The following is a 20,089-nucleotide window of genomic DNA, read 5'->3' on the forward strand; positions in this document are numbered from 1 at the left end:
ACTGCAACAAAGTGAATCACAAGAATTTTTTATTTCCCAGTGCATATTAAATACTTTAATTAAAAATACTAGGAAGGTTGCTGCACAGGCAGGGATATCTTCCCCATTTTTCAAAACTGCCCTGGTTATGAGTGGATTCCCCACAGGAGTAAGGGTAAGTAGGTCTTTGCCTCCTTTTTCCAGTCACCTCATTGCGCAACACTGGCATAAGTAGCAGGCCGCCTAACCTGCTCCCTTCCTCCTCTTCTCTCATCTCACCTAAAATAGCTGCTTTTGTAGTTGGGGCCAACCCATGAGCTCTGAGTCTGATCCATACATCCAAAGCTTCAGGGAAAATATTAAAATATGGACTGCTCAGCATAGATATCTGTCTCCTTCCTCACTGTCCATTATAAATTGCCTGTCTGGTACACATTAATTAGTCTTATATGCATTTGGTTCGAGTCAGTTTTTCCCAGAATGTGATTATCCTCTAGATAAGCTGACCACGGAGTTTCCACAACCACAGACTTGAGATTCTTTACACTGAAGTAGAGCTACCCCATAATAATTGTGAGGACTTTCCTGGTCACAGACTTAACTGATCGCTACTACACCATCAATTCAATACCAGCTTAGACTGCCCTGGTTTCACTGCCCAGGGCTAAAGCTCTGGGATGCAGAAGCCTCACCCCAAGGATGCATGGGAAACATGGGGCACAGCACTGCATTCCCTGCTAGTTAAACTTAGCAACTAGGGACAAGGAAGCACCCCAACATACACAAAGCAAAACGTCCTCTGAATTCTTCATCTTCTCAACTGAAAAATATTTCCCTCACATATTTTAATGCATCCTCATCCTCTTTATCTTCTGAGTTCTTCTTGTGGCCAGAGGCAGAATATTCTTGTTTGCTTGAGGGACTTATCCGAGGGGCATCATTCACCTCCTCCTCTCCATCACTACAGCTCTCAGAAGCCCAGGGAGGCTTGGGCTGTGTAGTTTCGGCCTTATCAGTTCCCAGCAGCAATATGTGCTCCAAAGGCTTTTCCTGTTTATGGCACTAAACAGGGGGGAGAAAGATAAGAATGGTATTTTTACTGACATCCTAGTTTGTTTATATAGGACCAAAAAATCCTACAGGTCTAGGGTGATTTCTGGACCATGAGTCATTCCCTTCCCCTTCATTATCCCCCATAGCCACCCACATTCCCTCTCCACCTCCTCTTGCCCTCCCCCATACACACCTCTGAAGAGCTCTGCAGAGAAGCCAGTACTACAGAGGGGACAGAAGAGGGTTAGGGAAAAGTCTGCTCAGGAGGTCAAACTTCTAGCCCCAAACAGAAGAAAGAAAAAGAGGAAAGTAGGAAGAAATCATTTCATTAGGTAGGACACTTTTGAATGAGCCAAGATAAAGAACTTCAAAGGAACTCAAGGAGGGAAGGAAACAGCAGCTAAGTACCCACTCTAGGCCCATTAAGAAATCACATACATGCACAATGGCAGAATACTTCTCCCACTCCTGTCTCCCTACACAAAAATTGCATAACCATGACAAAGGAAATATCTAGGCCATACAGATGCACACACAGACATCCATATTCTCCCTAGCCCATGTTTGTATGAGGAAACACAGTGGGCAGAAGAAAGCATGGGTGAAGAGTCAGAAAGAGGAGTGTGGTGACAGGCTGCATGAAGCAAGAGAGAAAGAATACTGGGTTGGAGTCAAGAAGAACATGATTCAAGAATCCTACCAGACACTGCCTATGGGCAAGAAACTCACCTCCATGAGCCTGAGTTTTAGAGTCTTCTGAGAAATACAGATAATAGACCTCTACCTCACAGGGGTGCTGCAGGGACCAAATCACTGAATACAACAAAAACCCTCTACAAACCTTAAAAATGCTAAGAAACTGTCAGCTGTCATCATTGTCATCATCACCAGTATTATATATGGGAAGTTGGGAAAGAAAAATTTGACTGATTGAGAATATCATTAAAAAATGTCAAAGACTAAAGAAAGCTTGAAAGGACTTAATAGGTTATTTATAGGTCCAGGGGTTCTTAACCTGGTGTCTGTGAACCTGTTTTAAAAAATATTTTGATAACTATATTTCGATATAATTGGTTTCATTTGCAATCCTATGAATTTTATCTTATGTATTTAAAAAATTATTTCTGAGAAGTCCATAGCCTTCACTAGGCTTCCAAAAGGTCCTTGCTACAAAAAAGTTGAAGAATCTCAGCTCTAAACCCACTTCCTCAATTTGTAAATGAGGAACTGAGGCCCAAAGAGATGAGTAACTCGCCCTTTGCCCAGCTGGTCAGTGGCAGAGCCAGGACCAGAAACTGTGCCTCCCAAGCCTCAGTTCACAGTTACATAGTGTTTTCCAATTATCAAGTATATGACATATTATATATATATATTTTGCTTTTTGGAGGACAATTGGGGTTAAGTGACTTGTCCAAAGTCATACTGTTGGTTTTTGTGTTAAGTGTCTGAGGCTGGATTTGAACTCAGGTCCTTCTGACTCCAGGGCCGGTTGTGCTCTATTCACTGCGCCACCTAGCTGCCCCAACATATTATATCTTTATGGTCCCTCAGGACAACTTTGCAAGGTAAGCAATATAAGAATTTCCCACCATTTTAAGAATAACTGCTCAAGGATGAAAAAACTGATGGAAGAAAAGGTTAAGTATTTTCCCCAAAATCTCCCAACTAGTGAAAGCCAAAACTTAAATTCAGGTCCTCTAATCAAGCCTAGTTCCCCTTCCTCCAAATCACAGTCCTCCAAAGTAGCGGCTATGACACAGCCCCAAGTGAGTTGTGACTTAACCCCTGGGTGTATATGATCGACCAATCAGAGTGGGAAGATGCCTCACATCCCACCCTCCCCACAAAAGTCATTCATAGAGCTCATATCCTTTGACCTATCCCAGAGCTGTGCAATCCTCTCCCTTATGAGCTGCTTCAGAGCAGTTATAACCAAACTCTGACCCAAGTATCCCACTGGGAAAACCAACACTACAACACCACCCTACTCCTCTACAAGTGGGGAAAAATTACTAACAGACAGAGATGCACAATCAAAAATCATCTGGAGGCCACATTAGCCCAGATGGCACACTGGACAGACAGTATGCTGGGGCTGGAGTCAGGGATGTCTCAATTTAAATCCAGACTCAGATACCTGCTAGCTGCGCGACTCTGGGCAAGTCTTTTAACTTCTGTCTGCCACAGTTTCCCCAACCATAAAATGGATCACAATCGCACCTACTCCCAAGGTTGTTGTGAAGATGAAATAAGATAGTATTTGTAAAGTGCTTAACACATAATAGGTTTTTAATAAATGTTCTTTACCCCGATCCCCAACTAGACCATACTAAGGCAATCAGAAACGCTAATATCTACTACTATTAACATTAAGCATTAAAAACCCCAAATCTACCCTCAGGAGTTTTCTGTTCATAAAAATACAAACTGGGATCCACTAGAATGAAAAGTCTTTACCTCAACCAGGATACCCAGAGCAACATCCACCAATTCGGCTTCATTCATGAGGTACACAGTTCGTAGAGGGGGAAGACTGAAAGATAAAGAAACAGAGGCAAAGATGGATGCAAAGAGGAAACTGGAACTGAGAATGGTGTATCCCCAGCCCTGTCTGCCAAGAATGAGAGCATACACATCCTTTTGATATGAACAGTCTGCTCCACGTAGGATCTGAAGCCTAGGGCTCTCAGATAAAGGAATTTAAGTTGGAAACCACTGCTCAGCCCTTGCCTTTCCCCATATACCCAACTGATACAAATTTTAAAATACATATACATACAAAAGAGATGACAGCTGGTTTGTCATCAGTATTCACTACATTTTCTAATGATAGCTGATTCTCCAAAACGCACTAAGGGGAAGTCACCATTTTTATTTACCTTTACATCTTCACCAGGTCACACAGTTTTTGTACATAGTATATGCTAATGAAATGTTTTCTGAAGTGACTGAGGATTGGTGGAAGCCTAGAGAGAGAGAGAGAGAGAGAGAGAGACAGAGAGACAGAGAGAGAGAGACAGAGAGAGAGAGAGACAGAGAGAGAAGGGTATGTGTGTGTGATGAAAATGGAGAGAGAGCTCTAAAAGTATTTAAAGGGTAGCCAGATGGAAGAGGGATTCCACTTATTCAGTCTGGCCCCAGGGGACACAACTCTCAATAAGTGGAGAATGCCAAGAGACAAACAGAGCCTAGACAGAGGTTTGCAATTAGAACTGTTCCCCAGCAGAAGGGGAAGCAGTGGGTACCCTTTCAACCAGTCCATCAACATGCATCTTTATTCAGCCCTCAAAGAAAGGCAAAAACAGCTCCTGCCCTCAAGGAGCTTGCTTTTTAAAAATAATTTTTATTTTTTGTTATTCTGGATTTGACAAATACCAATAAACATAAGCATTCCACATACAAAGGACAGAAAAAAGACTTGCACTTGAACCCACAAATCTTCATTATGAATACTTTGGTCTTTTTTAAAAGTATGTAATAAATTCAAGACATCAATTTCAAGTCTGTCTAGCTTGTCTGTGCGTCCTTTAGTTCTCTAAGAAGTTTACATCTAATTGGGGAGAAAACATACAGTTCTTCACTGAGTCTTCAAGAAAAGACTGAAGAGGGGCGGCTAGGTGGCGCTGTGAGCAAGGCGCCAGCCCCGGAGTCGGGAGGACCTGAATTTGGTTCCAGCCTCAGACACTTAACACACACACACACACACACACACACACAACTAGTCGTGTAAACCTGGGCAAGTTACTTAACCCCAGTTGCCATACAAAAGGCAAAAAAAAAGACTGAACACTTACTGGTATGTTGTAGTGGGGAAATATTTTGTGCGGTAGTGCTTTGGGCTAAGGAGATATCTAAAATTCTACAGTCCTGTGAAGGAAATAGAACTCTCCTACTCAAGAAGTTTTTCTGAATAGAAATTCTCAGGAATGGATGAGCACTCTGGAGGTTCCTTCCAACCCAAGAATGCTCCCCCTTCTAGACAGAGGGCTATTGATAGATGAAGAAAGAGGAAGATCTAACGAACTTGAAACTAAGAGGGTGCCCATCAACTGGAGAATGGATGAACAAATTATGGTACACAGACATAACATAATATTATTGTGCCATAAGAAATTTAAAAAGGGACAGTTTCAGAGAAATTTTGGAAAACTTGTACAAAGTAATGCCAAGTAATGTGAGAACCAGGAGAATGATTTATACAATAACAAAACCATAAAGACAAATAAATAACTTTAAAAGCCCTAAAAACTGAAATCAATGCAATGACTATCCATCATTCCAGAGATGATGAAGAATGCTGCCCACCTTTTGACTGATGGGTAATGGAATAAGGGTGTAGAAAGAAACACATATTATTTGAATATGGTTAGTTAGTAAATTTGATTTGTTTGTCTACTGTTATAGGAATGGGAATTTAAGATCTTCCCTGCCCCTAGGCCCTCTGATAGGCTCGAGTGACTCTGAGAATCTTCCTTGATTTGAAAATATACTCTGCCCCCTAATAAGCTGAATGTGGTCACTTGGAGCCTGTGGCAGGAAGCTTGTTTTCAGGAATGCCCACACCTTGGTGCTTTGTGATTGGTCAGTGGGTCAAGAGGGCTGTGACATTCTCTGAGCCAGGAGAAGGCTATATATACTCTGATGTAAGATTTTGTTTTGGGGCTCACTTTGAGAAGAGTTGTATGATTTGATCAGATGAGACTCTGGGCAGCAGTTGAGAGCCTCCCCGGCTTTGAAAACACAAATGTTGGTGCTTCCCTCTCTGGTAACTGACTAGGTATGGATGTAATGGTCAGATAATTGGAAGCCTGTCTGCTGATCTGTTTCTCTGTATTTGTTGTCTGCTTGTAACTTGTTTGTATTCTCTGAAATTTGAGGTGCTGACCTTTTCCCCCTAAACTAGGTAAATGACATATGTTTGATTAAAGCAAGATCGTTAACCCATTTTGCATTGCTTTCCTTTAGAAAAGCAGATCTAAGAACCTGTGCTGGCAGCCACCCTGGGTATGCTAGGGTGCTTGCTGCTACATCTGTGCATGTTACAAGGATGTTTTTCCAGTGGTAAGAGAAGGGGAAAATAGATTTTTCTTAATTGAACAAAAACAAATGTATCAAGTAGTGAGAGGAAAGACCCTGTAAGGGCTAGTGGATCAGAGAAACAGACCATAAAACAGTTTAGAGACCCAGTTCTCTCACTAGTCAATGTTCTTTTTGTTTCAAGGAATACTGCTAACCATGGGGGATGTGGGAATCAGGCCTAGTATCTTTACACTACCAAGCTATCCTTCAAGGATGTCTGCTTTGCTGTCCAAAGATGTCTGGGCCCTTACCTTTGGCCCTGCAGGTGGACTCAAACAATGAACACTTCTTAGTCTCAGGAGGGAAGGAGGAGATTATTGCCAGCTCCTCATTACAAATTTCCAGCCAATTGTGTTGTTTCCCATGCCTCTGCTATATCATGCTACCCTCAATCCCATGATGTCACCCACCCTGTTCTACTCTTTTTTTCTGTACTCCCCAAATCTTTAAAAGCTGTCCTCTTACTTGGATCTCTGGCTGGAAACTGAAGCAGACACAGACCTATATTATTCTCAGGTTTCATGCCCCACCTTGCTCAAAGAAACATGCCTCAGTTTACTCTTTTGTTACATTTAATTCACAACTAAAAGGGCCCTAGACCACAAAGGTTTTGCTGCTATGCAGCAGCAATTTGCAAAACTCACCTTGATGATGCATCTGCTGACTGCACCGTGGTTTTTCTCCTCTTATCTGGCCTCCATGTTGGCAATGATTTCCTCACAGCCACCTGGGTTGTCATCCACGGAGGAAGGTCCCTCTTTTTACTCTCAGGCTGTGCATTTGCCATCTGTCCACAGATTCCCAGGCAGAGCACTCAGGAGCTATGCAGTGTCACAGATGAAGGTATTGCCCACTAATGGCCTTCCTGTTTCAAGGTAGCAAAAACCAAACACTTGTCAGAGTAACAAAGTTAAATCTTATTTATTATTTATTTATTATTCTTAGCACAGTGCCTGACACACAGAATAAATGCTTGTCGTCTTGACTAACAATGCTTCCAAGTAAAAGAAGCACCATAAGAAAGATATAAAGCAAACTGACAAGAGAGTTCAAAGATCATCTTTGGCTCAGGGTATCACTGACACCTTCATGGTAGAGATTTCATTTGGGCTTATCTTGCTATTGTTAGTGTCCTATAACCGTGTGGAGGCCCTGTGTGTAAGATTCAGTGATCCCATCTGTTGGCTGAGACCGGGCTCCATCAATCACTCCCTCTCTTGTATCTTCCTTCTCTCTCTCTGTCTCTCTCCTGGTTCCTTCTAGTTTACCTCAACACATCAGATTTATGTCTTTTTTAAAAAAAAGCCTATAGGCCCTAGATCTAGCCAAACTGGTCCACTGTTTATACGTAGCATTCTTGCCTCCACTCCTATGTTCATACTCTTCTCCCTAAAAAGACTTTATCATATCCTATTATCTATTAGCTGTTTATGCTCCTACTATACCAGGGGCTCATGAGTGAGGACCATGTCTGCTCCAAACTTTCCCTCCACCCTCCCAAGTTGGCATGAGCATAAATGTTCATTGAATTTAATCTCTTCTCATAGATCTTTTAAAACTAAGGCCTAGTCCTACCTTCTCAGTGAAATCCTAGCCTCCTTAGCCCTAGTAAAATGCCCTTTACACACAGTAAGTTTGCTCAACTGAATTCTAGCCTCTGCCCCAATTCTCTCCCTCTGCACTGTCTCTCTACCAATCCTGGAACCTTCTCGCTCCTCATTTCCATCTCCTGGAGGTTTCCTTGGCTTTCTTCAAGGCTCTATTCAACTCCTACCTTCTGTAGGTCTTCCCCCATCCCTGGCCCCTTGACACCCTGCCCTCCTCCACAACCTCCCTCTGAGATTACCCTGAATGCAGCTAAGGTGGCACAGCTGATGTAGTGCCAGGCCTGGAGTCCCGGGCACTGAGTTTAAATTCCGCCTCAAGCACTAACTGCGTGACCCTGGCCAAGTCACTTAACCCTGTCTGCCTCCATTTCCTCATCTCTAAAACGAGCTGGAAAAAGAAATGGCAAACTACTCCAGCCTCTCGGCCAAGAGAGCCTCAAACGGGGTCTTGAGGGATCAGGACTGATTGACTGAAAAACAAGAAATCTTTTAAGTACCAGGTGATTTGCACATCGAGTTGGAAGAGGGACTGGGGCACTGTTTTTGCCCAGCACGGCACCCAGCAGGCGCCTAATCAATTCCGACTGACTTCGCTCTGGGGTCCTTGCCTCCACCTGATTCTCGTTCCATGCGTGGGCTGCACGCTGGGCCCTACACGCGGGTCCGCCCCGACAGCGACCCTCCTGCTCCCAGGGGCAGGTAATGGGCCTACCTGGGAAGGCTCCAGGTCGGGGCCTCGGGCGGCCATCGATCTACTCCGGCCCCGCCCATTTTAGAGAGCAGGGGACGGGCTCGGGGCGGTAGGGGCTTTCCCGAGATCGCGGGTGGGCTCTGAACCCGGGCAGGAGGATGGGGCTTTCCCCCCTCCCAAGAACTGCCTTCAGCCTCCGTCACGGGTCAAAGAGGCTCGGAGGGCGTCTGGCCCAGCACCCCTCCTCAGGGTGCGCCCAAAGGAGTTAACGGAGCAGGGCTAACCCACAGAGCCACGCCTCCCGCCGGCCCGGCAGACACAGACCGCGGCACCTACACGGCCTTCCTTCTCTTGTCTCTCCCGCCCCTTCCCCGAGGCCGGGGCGGGTTCAGCCTGGGCGCCCCTCGATCCTCGGGGTCAGATGGATTGCTGGGCCTGGTCCCGCACTCACTCTCCTTTACCTTCAAGGGTTTCGGGCCCCCGCGCGGTTCCGCGCCTTCTCCAAGTCCAGGCTCCAGATGCCGGCTCCGCCCCGACGGGCGAGAGGCCTCCGCTTCCGGACGCAGAGGACGGAGTGCCCCCTGCCGGCGGCACGAGGCCGCGCGACTTGCGCAGGCTCCCTCCACCCACGGCCGCCGGCTCCTGGAAGCCACGCCCACTTCCCCCCTCCCGGGGCTTCCTCCCAGGAGAAATGAGTGTGAAGGGGCGGGCCTTCCGCCTCAAATTGTCCTTAGCCTCCGCCCTTGCGAGGCTCCCGCGCCAGAAGAGGTCTAAAGTTGGGGACGCCAAACCCGCCTGCCCTTCCCCCACACCGGGGGTGCTAAACGCTAATAGACGCCTGTGGATCACAGCGGGCCGCACGCTGACTCCCTGTCAGGTCGTATTTGTATTGCAGCCCCGGTTCGCTCTGAGCGTCTGGGTCCCACACCACCCCACCTCCCACTGGAGGGCTGCCCGTAGGGCAAGCTTGGGGTAGAAAGCACGGGCCTCACCTCTGGGCTGCGAGAAGAGGGCAGGAAAGCCCGCGAAAACCTTTTGCTGTTTTAAAGAAGCCTATAAAAATGCATCGCCCCAAAACGACTCCATACGTCCAACTAAAAATGAGACCCTGCTATTCTAGGAAACGGGGTGTCTGTCAGGAAGACCAGCAGTTCTCTACCTAGAGGCTGGGAAAGGGGGCGTGGCCAGCCTGGTTAGTGTGGTCTGGGTCAATTCCAGCCCCCCCACCCCCCAAAAAAGAGGTGGGGAAGCTTAGAAAAAAGCAAAACTTTACAAGCGGCAACATGCTAGTAAGGCGCTTAGAGTCACGGGGAAAGGGTGGTGTGGGGTAGAGGGCAGGGGCATCTCCCATTGTCCTGGTGCTCACACACTGGGGTCACTGGTTCGAATCCCGCAGGGTGCAGCTAACTCCATGCCACAACCCTTGTACTAGGCCACGCACTAACAATAGACAACCGTCTTGTAAATCTAGAACCCTTGGTCATTAAGGGAAACAAGGATCTTGTGGCAAGATGACTTAGCCTTAGGGTCTCAAAAGTACTTTCTTTTGGCTGTCACTCCCCTCAGAAACCTTCAATGGTTTGCCAAACGCTGCCCACCAAATAAAGATCCGAACTCCTCAGTGCAGTATCCAAGACATCCCAAGATTTGGACTCAATCTACCTTATACTTGACTACTACTGTGCTCATTTATGAGGTTTCTGTTCCAGCCAATTCTCAAAATTTTCATCATACTTTGCTGCCTCACTTCCTGCCTGTACTCATGCCACTTCCACTACATGGAATTTCTACTCAACTCACTCACTCTATCAAAATTCCACTCACCTGTGGCCAGTTCAGAGTTCACTGAAACAATCCCTAGCCATTACAGTCTCTTCTAAAGTCCTTTAACATTGCTCATATTCCTTGGGCCAGCTAGGTGGGGCTGGGGCTGGAGACAGAAAGACCCAAGTTAAAATCCAGCCTCAGATATATACTAGCTGTGTGACCCTAGGCAAGTCACTTAATTGAAGTTTGCCTCAGTTTCTTCATCTGTAAAATCATTTGGAGGAGGAAATGGCAAACCACTCCAATATGTGCCAAGAAAACTCCAAATGGGGTCACAGAGTCGGACACCACTGAAAACAAATGAACTACAAATACCCCTTATATGGCATTAACAAAATATTAACTTATACTACATGTATCTATATAAATCTTCGTTCCTAACAGAATGCTGGCCACTGTATTCGTTTTTATATCCTTTTTACCACTACCAGCATTCAATAACTGAAAATAGCAGATATTCAGTCAACACTGGCTGAATAAAATATCAGAATTCAGAGGTTTCTTATTCCTTTACTCAGAAGCAAAAACCATAGGAAACCTTAGAAACGCAACCACAAAATGACCTACAAAAATCTAACATATAGTCAATAGTGCTACACTTAAAATTTTTTAAGTATGTTGTTTTCTATTCTCTATGCTATAGAGAAACTAGGGGGGAAAATGTCCAAATCTCCAGTGGTCCTGTTCTGGCTTGCCACTGGACCCAGATGGCTCCAGAGGAGAGTGAGGCTGGTGACTCTGTACTTCTCACTTAAATTCAGCAAGTCATCCTGACTCCAAGCCCAGTGGTCTATCCACTACACCACTTAGCTACCTCCAGGGCAGAGGGAACTGCTTTCTAATGTCTTCTAAAATAGAATAGTACCCCAAGGAAGTGAAGCAATTCTTAACATTTGTGGATATAGATGGGACTTTGTGTTTGCCAAATAAAACATTTTTGTTTCTCATTGAACCAGAACACAAAACTCCCCTCAGAATTAAGCTTCTTAGGTGAGGCAAAGAATTTCAATACACTTACCTGCACCCTTCAGTGCCCTGTGAAGCCACTGATAGGTATGTCACATAATTCAACAAATTCATTTGTTTATTAAGGTTTTACTAAGTGCAAGGCACTGAGATACAAATGTGAAAAATAATGTAGCCCTGGATGAAAGAAGCTTACGAATTTAATAAGGGGGGAGTGGGGAGGGAGATAAGGTAGGTATACACTAATGACTATAATACAAGGCAGAATTGTGAAGTGCAAAAAGAGGTCCCTCTCCCCAGAGTAAAAAAAAAAGTGTCACAAGACATTTGAAGGAAGGTAGTGGGGGAATCCAAGAAAGGAGGTTTCATGAGGCAGGCAACAGATTGGCTCTTGAAAAGAGGGTAGGGACAGCAGAGTGAAGAACAAGAATGGAAAATGAGCACAATTCGGCTGCCTGGAAAAAGTGGCTTTTAATGTCAGATTGTAGAGAGCCTTGAAGGTCAGTGTTAAGGTGCATATACTTTATTAAGTAGGTAATGGGAAGTCACAAAGGTGGTATGGCAGAGCAATAAGCCCCATTAAGACGTGAATCAGCAGTATGTAGCATAGATTGGAAATCGGGGAAATTATAGCTGGGAGGTCTAAATATAAGGTTATAAAACAAGAACATGATAGATTGAGAGTCTGAACCAGGATGCTTACACAGTTGGTGTGATAGGAGGGGTTAACCTAAATGGGAGTCATAGAATGGAAACATGTGACCCTATTATTTTCTTTTTTTGTTTTTGTTTTTTGGGTTTTTTTGCTTTTTGGAGGGCAATTGGGGTTGACTTGCCCAAGGTCACATGGCTATTTTTTGTATTAAGTGTCTGAGACCGCATTTGAACTCAGGTCTTCCTGAATACAGGGCCGGTGCTCTATTCACTGCGCCACCTAGTCCCCCCTACTCTATTATTTTCAAGATGGCACATCCACTTGACAAGATTCCTGAAGGTTCTATGGTTTGTCAGTGGAACACCAATACACATTACAACCTGTCAATAACTTGGTAGGGAAGGGTTAACAAGTGGCTTGCAACTTGAAAGGTAAGTAACTCAACCTAGACGAAACAGATAATCTTCATCAGAGGCAAGATTTCCTATGTACTCCTGACTCCAAGGCTAACACTCTACCTACTATGGCATGTTTTCTTAGCTACAGATAAACTAAGACAAATGAGTTTTTTTTTTCATATGGGAGGAGAAAGACTCAAGAGATACTGTGAAGGAGAAATGATAAGAAATTGGCAAGTAGTTTAGATGTGGGAGCTCAAGAAGAATCAAAAGTTAACACCTAAATTTTAAGACTAGGTGGTGGCATTAACAAAAATAGAGAAAAGTCATGGTTACCATTTCAACAGAGGGGATGGGAAAAAAGAAAAAATTACAGAAAAAAAAAACATTTACCCCTGATTTTCCTACACTTGGGATAGGGGAAGGGTCAGAATATGTGGGCTGGAGAAAAAACAATGAAGAGTATGATGTGAACATACGCTTCAAGAAGAAGACAAGAGAATGTATTCTCAAGAGGGACATGGCCAATAGTCCAGTAAATGGAATATTCCACTAACATGCAGTAAATGGAATCTGCCACTACACTCACATTCAAGCTTGCTCAAATGCAGGTTCAGTATGTATTTCAGTTCTTTCACTTTTTCCTCATTCCCAAGGAGAACAAAGCACTAGATTTGTTATTTATCTTCCTAGTACCGCTAAGGGCATGGAAAACTAAGAGGTAATGAAACCTAAGGATAGCATCCTCTAGAACTGCAGCTCCAGAACTGAGTTAGAACCAGCCCAGCCTCTGGCAGTGGAGAGACAGGATGAATAGTTATTGACTCATGTTTATATCTTGTCAGCCTCAATAGCCATCATCTTCCCAGTGATCCCTTTAATGAGTCAATTTCAATGGCAATACTAGGTAAAGGGTGGAAAAAGTTCTAGACTTGGGGTCAAGAAGACTTGAGTTCAAATGCAGCCTCAGACATTACCAGCTGCGTGACCCTAGTCTAAGTTATTTAACCTCTCTTGGTCTGTTTTCTCATCTTTAAAAGAGAGAAAACAATAGCACCTACCTTCATGGGGCCTTTGTAAAGAGTGAATGAGAACACATGTAAAGTGCTATGCAAGCCTTAACATTTTATGGATACTATTATTATCATTTTTATTTCAACAGCTATCTATATAAGTTCCAGACCTGCTGACTGCACTTCTCACCAAAATGGCTATGACAACAGTACCAATGGGCTATTTCCCACTGCCCACAGGCTATGAAAGAGGAGAGAACTGTTTCAGTAAGCCTGCCTAAGGAACACAGAATTCAGAGACATGTATCAGACCTGCTTAATGCTTATTAGTTGTTGAACTAGTTAGTTATAGTACCAGCACCTGGGCAACAAGAAACCTGGCTTCTTTCACAACCTAGACAAATCACCATCAGAGGCAGGACTGAACTACCATGCTGCTGATTTCAAATCCAGCACTATCCTTTATACCACACTACCATGCTTCATCTTAATTCTTCTATCTGGGGAGATAAGGAGACAGCTAAGCTCCCAATGCTTCTGCTTTCTGAATAATGTAAAGGGATCACAACTAAGTGTCACCTGAAAGAGTTACAGGAGCAGCTTCTCTTCCATTACTACTTCTACAGAAAGATAGCACAGTGAGAACAATATTCTTTTAAGAAAGGGAGAAATGTGTAAATATAGTCAGTTCTTGCTTTACATAAATTTGCATTATGTACATTTATCTTTACATAAAGAATTTTGAAAGAAATCCACATTCCAAAAAACACCTGTGTTAACTTGACTGTATAGTAGTACTATGCTCTCTCTGTTACTGCTCCTTGGCTCCAAGCTCTGGCCTTCCACCTCAATCCTCCCCTTCCAAAAAACAACCCAATTCTCCCAAGTGAAAATAGAACAGACACACAGAGAGACCACCATTGCCACACTTGGCACCAAGATAGATGATCTTCGCCATGCTCCAACCACCCACGTGTCCCATGCGTGTCTGTCTCCTGTCCATTCCTGTTTAGGTAGCACAAATCTGTCTCTGGCTCCTGCATGTCACCTATCCTCTCCTGTCTGTGTGCATGTCCAGACCCCACCTGTCTGCCCTGCAAGTGTTCTTCCTCTTAGTTCTGGTAAGGCCCTCACATAGCTGGCCTCAGCCCCCACATGGTCCTCCTCCTGCTCTCACTTCTCTGTCTCTGGCCACCATCTGTCCTTGAACTGTCTGCTGGCCCCCTCCCTCCACAGGTGCTCAGCCCCCTTCCTGCTCCTCTCCTTCCCTTCCCCACGTCCAAGGGAAAATCTGCATTATGTAAAAATCACTTTATGTAGAGGTCTGCGGAAAAGTCCACTTAAAAGCAAGAACTGTCTGTACACAAAATACTGTCAAGGTGCACAGGAGCCAGAGCAAAAGTCACCAGAAATCTGTCTTCTTGAGCCACTTGCCACAGTCCAATGGGAGCTCAGGGTAACATCAGAGTCTGTAAGGAACCAGGAACAATAGTTTTCTGGCTTCCTACTCCCCATGGTTCCCCAGCCAGCTGACAATTGACCATAATAAACCTGCCAGTCTCTGTCTCCTCTTTTCCAGTCTGTGATCTCAATCTCATGCTAATACTGATTCCATAAGCATTCTGTAATGCTTCCCTGGCTTAGTGCCCCGTCAGAATTTCTGAGCCAGCAGGGTTGTCAGCTTGATCTTGCCATCCATTGAAGCAGTAAGGCAAGTCCCACAGTCCATGGCTGTGCACCAGTCTACTGTGACCACCGGGGCTCTGTGACCCCCGAGGCTCAGGCAGCTCTCCAGGACTTTCTCATCACTGCTCAACTGCAAAGGAAGACAAGATAAAAGAGACAAATAAATGAGAGAACTCTGGAATAGAATGCCACCAGAAATGAAGAAACCCTTAAAGAAAAGTTGCACAGCTCACTTGAAATTGCCAAACCTTATTTGGATTGTGAGGAGGCATACTGAATCTGAGCAAGGATGTGTGTGCTTGGATCCCTGGGCACTCTGGTTTGGCTGACTAGATATAAACTGTCACCTCCCTCCCCCCAACCATAAAGGATTATTGCTAATAGCTCAAGTGGATTATCTTACAAAAATAGGAAGTATATCATGCTTTGGTAACAATTCAGGAAAAAGTCATTCTAGTACTTGTCACATCACCAGATTTCTATCCTGGTAAAAGATTGTTACATGTTTATAACCAGTAGGGCACATGTTTGTTAAGAAGTCTGATACCAGGTTGATTTATGAAAGTAACATAATATCTCATTTGTCTAGAACTTTGTTTCCAACATACTTTGCCCGATTACTTTGATTTTCTCCTTATTAACATTTCTTTTCCCAGAGTCAGGCAGTTGCTAGTGATGGACATTAACCCAAAGTTCTTTCCACTTGATGCTGTCAACTTTGTAGGAACACACTTTCTCTTCCTCACAATCCCAGTCAAATCAAAAGACATGGGCAAAATGACTTTACAAAGAACTCCAGAAGTACCAACCATTGAGGCAGGAGGAAAAGATCAAACTCGTACTAGATTAGAGGCAGAAATCCATATAGAGAGCACCCATCCACCCACAAACTCACAAAGGAGAGACTTAGAGTCAGCAGGGACTTTGAGGCCTTCAAGAGAAACACTCAGGAATTACTGCTTCACCCTTGTTACCTTATAGATGATGCCCCCTGTAGCAGAACAAGTCAGCATGTAATTTCCCTCAGAATCAAAAGCAAAGAGACGACCCCGTGGAATCTGGACTTGCTTGTATCCACTGTAACCTGACAACACAAAGGGCCCTGTGGCATCCATGGGGAGGGAATATTCAGACACCTTCTGGCCACTCTTGTGGATGTTCCACTGAATAAACTGGAATTACAAAAGAATAAGAAGAAAAGTTGCTGATTAAAAAGTAGCCATAAAATGAAGCTGAACCCCAGAAACCAATGTAAGTGATGACTATGATGATAGGAATGGAAAGAACAAGACAACCAAAACTGAATGGTGCCCAAGTATCATGACTAAGCTTGGTTCTAAAGAGATATGAGAAAATACCTCCCCTGATTCCTCTGAAGAGCTAAGGAAAAATGGGTGTGGGTCACTGCACAAACCAAATATTTTTAATCACACTGGTTAGTTTTGCTGACTTTTTCCCCCTTTTAAAAAAAACATTCTTTATTAGAAGGTAGGACTCTCTGGGAAGGAACAGGGGAAAGAGGAGAACATAGTGGGAAATACAGAAAATGTATAAAACAAAAACATTTCACTTAAAGCTATTTAAATAAAGAGCATCTGGCACCAGGAGCACAGAGATCATCACAGTCAAGAAGTGCCTCTGGTGTTATTCTAGTTTAATGGAAGCCCAATTTGTTAAGTCCACCTCCTTTCTGAAAACGAGGCCTTCAGAAGCAAGATATGGCATATAAAAAATGTTTCAGGGACTTTGGCAGCTTATGGGAGGAAAACAATAGTAGAAAGAGAGTTAGCTGAATCCCTTCACAGAACTATCACATTATACACCAACCTGCAGCCTCTCAATTCCTACCACCCACTCCCATCCTTGCCACCTACAGTGATATCAGCCACTTCCTACTGACAAGGAGAGAAGCAAAAGAGGAAGGAAGCAAATGCTAACTATTAGAATCTAAGAGAACCCATGCCAATGAGGAGGGAAAAGTCTTGACACCAAATAGAATTGTCCAGAGCCATGAATATCATCACCTCTAATACCACTCAAGACAAGCAGGTCTTCCCTGAGGAATTTTTCAAATCCCCACCCACCTACCCCACAACGCAACCTACCTTGCCATCCTCGCCAATGCTGTACACAGTGTTCTCATCATAGCTAAATTCCACAGAATAAACCTCCCCACTATGGGCTTTCCAGCTCATGGCACACTCATGCTGCTGCATATCTGAGAAAACAAGTTACAGAATTCCCTTTATATTCAATGGTCCCAAGCCTATGCTTTTATAATTAATTGGTTGTATTTTATAACTCTTTAGTTTGAATTAACTAGATCATCTATCACTCCAGAGAAACTCCTTCCCAGTACAAAGTGTGAAAAGTCCCTCTCAGGACCCTGCTCAATAGTTCTGCTCCACTGTCTGGAGACTCTAGAGGTCATTTTATAGGTCACAGTAACGTCAGAGCTGAGACTCAGACCCAAGACTTCTCACCCAAGTTCAACGACCAAGTACTTTGTTATTAGTCAGTGATATTCTACTGCCCTTCCTTAATGGGAGAAGCTGGGAAATTCATGAAACGAGGAAGCGATGATGGCCCCCAGACAAAAAGGGCCTCATGAAGCTATGAATAGGTGGGAACTAAGGGTTGAGATGTCTCTTCAGCCTGAAAAACTGTCCAAAATACAAGTAAACCATGAGCCACCAAGGTGGACCCAAACCTTCCCCTGTACTTTGCTATTTTGCCTTCTCTTCTTTCTATACAGAACAAATTTACAGAGAGAAGATAAGAGCTAGTGTGCCCGCCCCTCCTGCCCCTCCGGTGGAATAGCACCACTCTCAGCTTCCAGATCAAACATATATCTCACTGGGTCACAGATCAGTTGACACTCAATCCATGAGAAGCCCAAATGGAAGAAGCAATAACCCTCATTACCTCTCAACTCCTCCCCTAACACAGATCACATGGATGTTAACCATGATAGAAAAAACTTATCATGATAAGCTATTGTGCAAAAGCACACAGGCCAAAAAGCAGCTGGATCTCACTCCCTCCCCACGGATTCAGTCCTGATTGTGCTTCCATCCTCACGGACCCAGTGACTGCTCTGAGACAGAACTACTCACCGAAGAGTCGAATGACACCATCAGCTGCCCCTGTGACCAGCAGGTTCCCATTGTGGTTAAAAGCAGTACAATTAATAGCAATGGGGTCTGGATCCAGGGAGAACTGGAGCTGTAAGAAAGAGCCATCAGTAAGTGTCAGTTTGACCCTAGCAAGCTACTGCTCTGCTCTCCCAAGTACAGTGCACAAGCTGCTGACTGAAGCACTGTATGAGGCTTGGTGCTCCCTCTCAGCATTAAGGATCAATGCACTGGCCAAATAAAGTTCTGATTTCGAATTGTACTGCAAGCAGTTTCTATACTGTGATGACTACACCTTTTCTAAGACTCTCAGACATTTGTTATAGAACATTCACATCAGATAATACACAGGATCATAGATTTCAAGCTAGAAAGAGACCTTAGAGGTCATATAATCCAACCCCCTCCCTTATTTTCACCATCAAGAAAGTGGCCTTCAGAGGTTAAGTGACCTGCTTAACATTTGTTATAAACTGTAAGTAGCAGATTCAGGAATCAAACCAAGGTCCTCTGACTCCAAATCATTTGTGTCCTTTCTAAAATGAGCCCGTCCATGCTTTGGTGGTGGTGATAGTGGTGATGATGATGATGATATCTCTTTAAAAGGCTTACAACATTTCAGACTCATTCTTACTATTAATTGTAACTCACACTGAGCTTTAAGGCTCATAAATTGCTTTTCATGTAATAACCGAGGTAGAAATTGAAGTAATAACATACCTAATTTATTTTGTCTGAACCTGTGATTTCCCTGGTACAAGAAATTCCCTCTACCAAAGCCAATCGGCAATTATTTTGCAAGTAACAGTTTTCTAGTGCTGTCAATGGCCCCAAGAAGTTAAATGACTCAGGTTACCTATCTCTGACACTTACTGCCCCAATGGCCATAAAGGCAGTAAGTGTCAGAGATAGGTAACCTACATTTCATCAGCACTCACTCTGTGACCACCTACTTTCCCCTGTGCTAAGCACTAGGGTATAGAAAGGGAAAAACAAACATTTCATAAGTACTCACTCTGAGACCACTCACTTCCCCCTGTACTAAACACTAGGGAATAGAAAGAAAGGGAAAAACAAGCTCTCCTGCCCTCAAGGAGCTCATATTTGAATGGGCGATACAGCATGTAAATATACACATGCTATCTACAGAGTAATCTGAAAGGAGGAGGCATTAGCAGCTGGGGAGGGGAGGAGAGAAAAAAGACAGGGAGAAAGGGGGGGCAGGGAGAATGGGCGAGGGGAAGAAAGAGGGAAAGAAGGGGGCAGGGAGAAAAGGAGAGCTCAAGAGAGTGCAAGAAAGAGAGACCTCCTGCAGAAGGTGGGACCTGAGCTTAGACTTAAAAGAAGCCAGGAAAACCAAGAGGCATGGATGAGGGGGCAGAATACTGTAGACAGTTCAATGAATACTTTTTAAAGTTATCCATTATATTCTAGAAAATGGGGATACAGAAATAAAGATTAAAGTCCCTCCATCCCTTACAGGGTTTGTGTTCTGGGGTGGCTAAGTGGTGCAGTGAATAGAGCACCAGCCCTGGAGTCAGGAGGATATGAGTTCAAATCAGTCTCAGACACTTAACACTTACTAGCCCTGTGACCTTGGGCAAGTCACTTAACCCCAATTGCCCTGCCTTCCCCCCTCCAAAAAAAATAAAGACTTCTGGAGAAGGAAACTATAAACTACTAATTAATTTTTCCTTTTTTCTGAATGCTATATTCTTGAGAATTCTATGACTATGATAGTGGGTTCTCTTACAAAATAAAGGGGGAGAAAGTAAACCTATTTTTTTGGCCTACCAGCTATATGACCCTGAGTAAGAATCAAAGCCAAATTACTCAGTTAAGACACTCACTTAAGATAAAATCAGATTCCCAACAGGGCTTAGGGTAAGAATATTGATAATTCATCTGCTGCCTTTTATCACAGCATATCTCAGTATGGCCACTTCATAACTCATGAATATTTCATACATACTAATACCGGAGTTTGTGATATTCTTGCCA

At 44.0% G+C, this 20,089-nt stretch overlaps 2 protein-coding genes across 3 annotated transcripts in view; both read right to left on the reverse strand.

Annotated features, from left to right (window-relative positions):
* Positions 1–12: 12 nt before the first annotated feature.
* On the reverse strand, positions 13–9,020 carry CYREN (cell cycle regulator of NHEJ). Of its 2 annotated transcripts, none has more exons than XM_069087282.1 (4): positions 8,871–9,020; positions 6,756–6,976; positions 3,490–3,565; positions 13–1,041 (listed from the first exon to the last, which is right to left on the reverse strand). In XM_069087282.1, the coding sequence occupies exons 2-4, from the start codon at positions 6,896–6,898 to the stop codon at positions 796–798; spliced, it is 465 nt and encodes a 154-aa protein (XP_068943383.1). In that variant the 5' UTR covers positions 6,899–6,976; positions 8,871–9,020; the 3' UTR covers positions 13–795. The 2 variants fall into 2 exon arrangements, with proteins under 2 accessions (XP_068943383.1, XP_068943384.1); XM_069087283.1 differs by having other exon boundaries at positions 8,746–8,871.
* Positions 9,021–11,654: 2,634 nt separating this feature from the next.
* WDR91 (WD repeat domain 91) overlaps positions 11,655–20,089 on the reverse strand; it is a 41,986-nt gene continuing 33,551 nt past the window's right edge. Inside the window, exons 12-15 of the mRNA XM_069087284.1 lie at positions 18,071–18,179; positions 17,060–17,172; positions 15,929–16,126; positions 11,655–15,084 (exon numbers count right to left, since the gene is read on the reverse strand). Coding sequence (XP_068943385.1) covers positions 14,920–15,084; positions 15,929–16,126; positions 17,060–17,172; positions 18,071–18,179 — 585 coding nt within the window. The 3' untranslated portion in view covers positions 11,655–14,919. The remainder of the gene's footprint in view (positions 15,085–15,928; positions 16,127–17,059; positions 17,173–18,070; positions 18,180–20,089) is intronic.

This window comes from Petaurus breviceps, unplaced genomic scaffold (genome assembly GCF_028583685.1).
Source record: "Petaurus breviceps papuanus isolate PSGF00001 unplaced genomic scaffold, PetGlider_PUasm1.0 181, whole genome shotgun sequence".
Taxonomy (NCBI): Eukaryota; Metazoa; Chordata; class Mammalia; order Diprotodontia; family Petauridae; genus Petaurus; species Petaurus breviceps.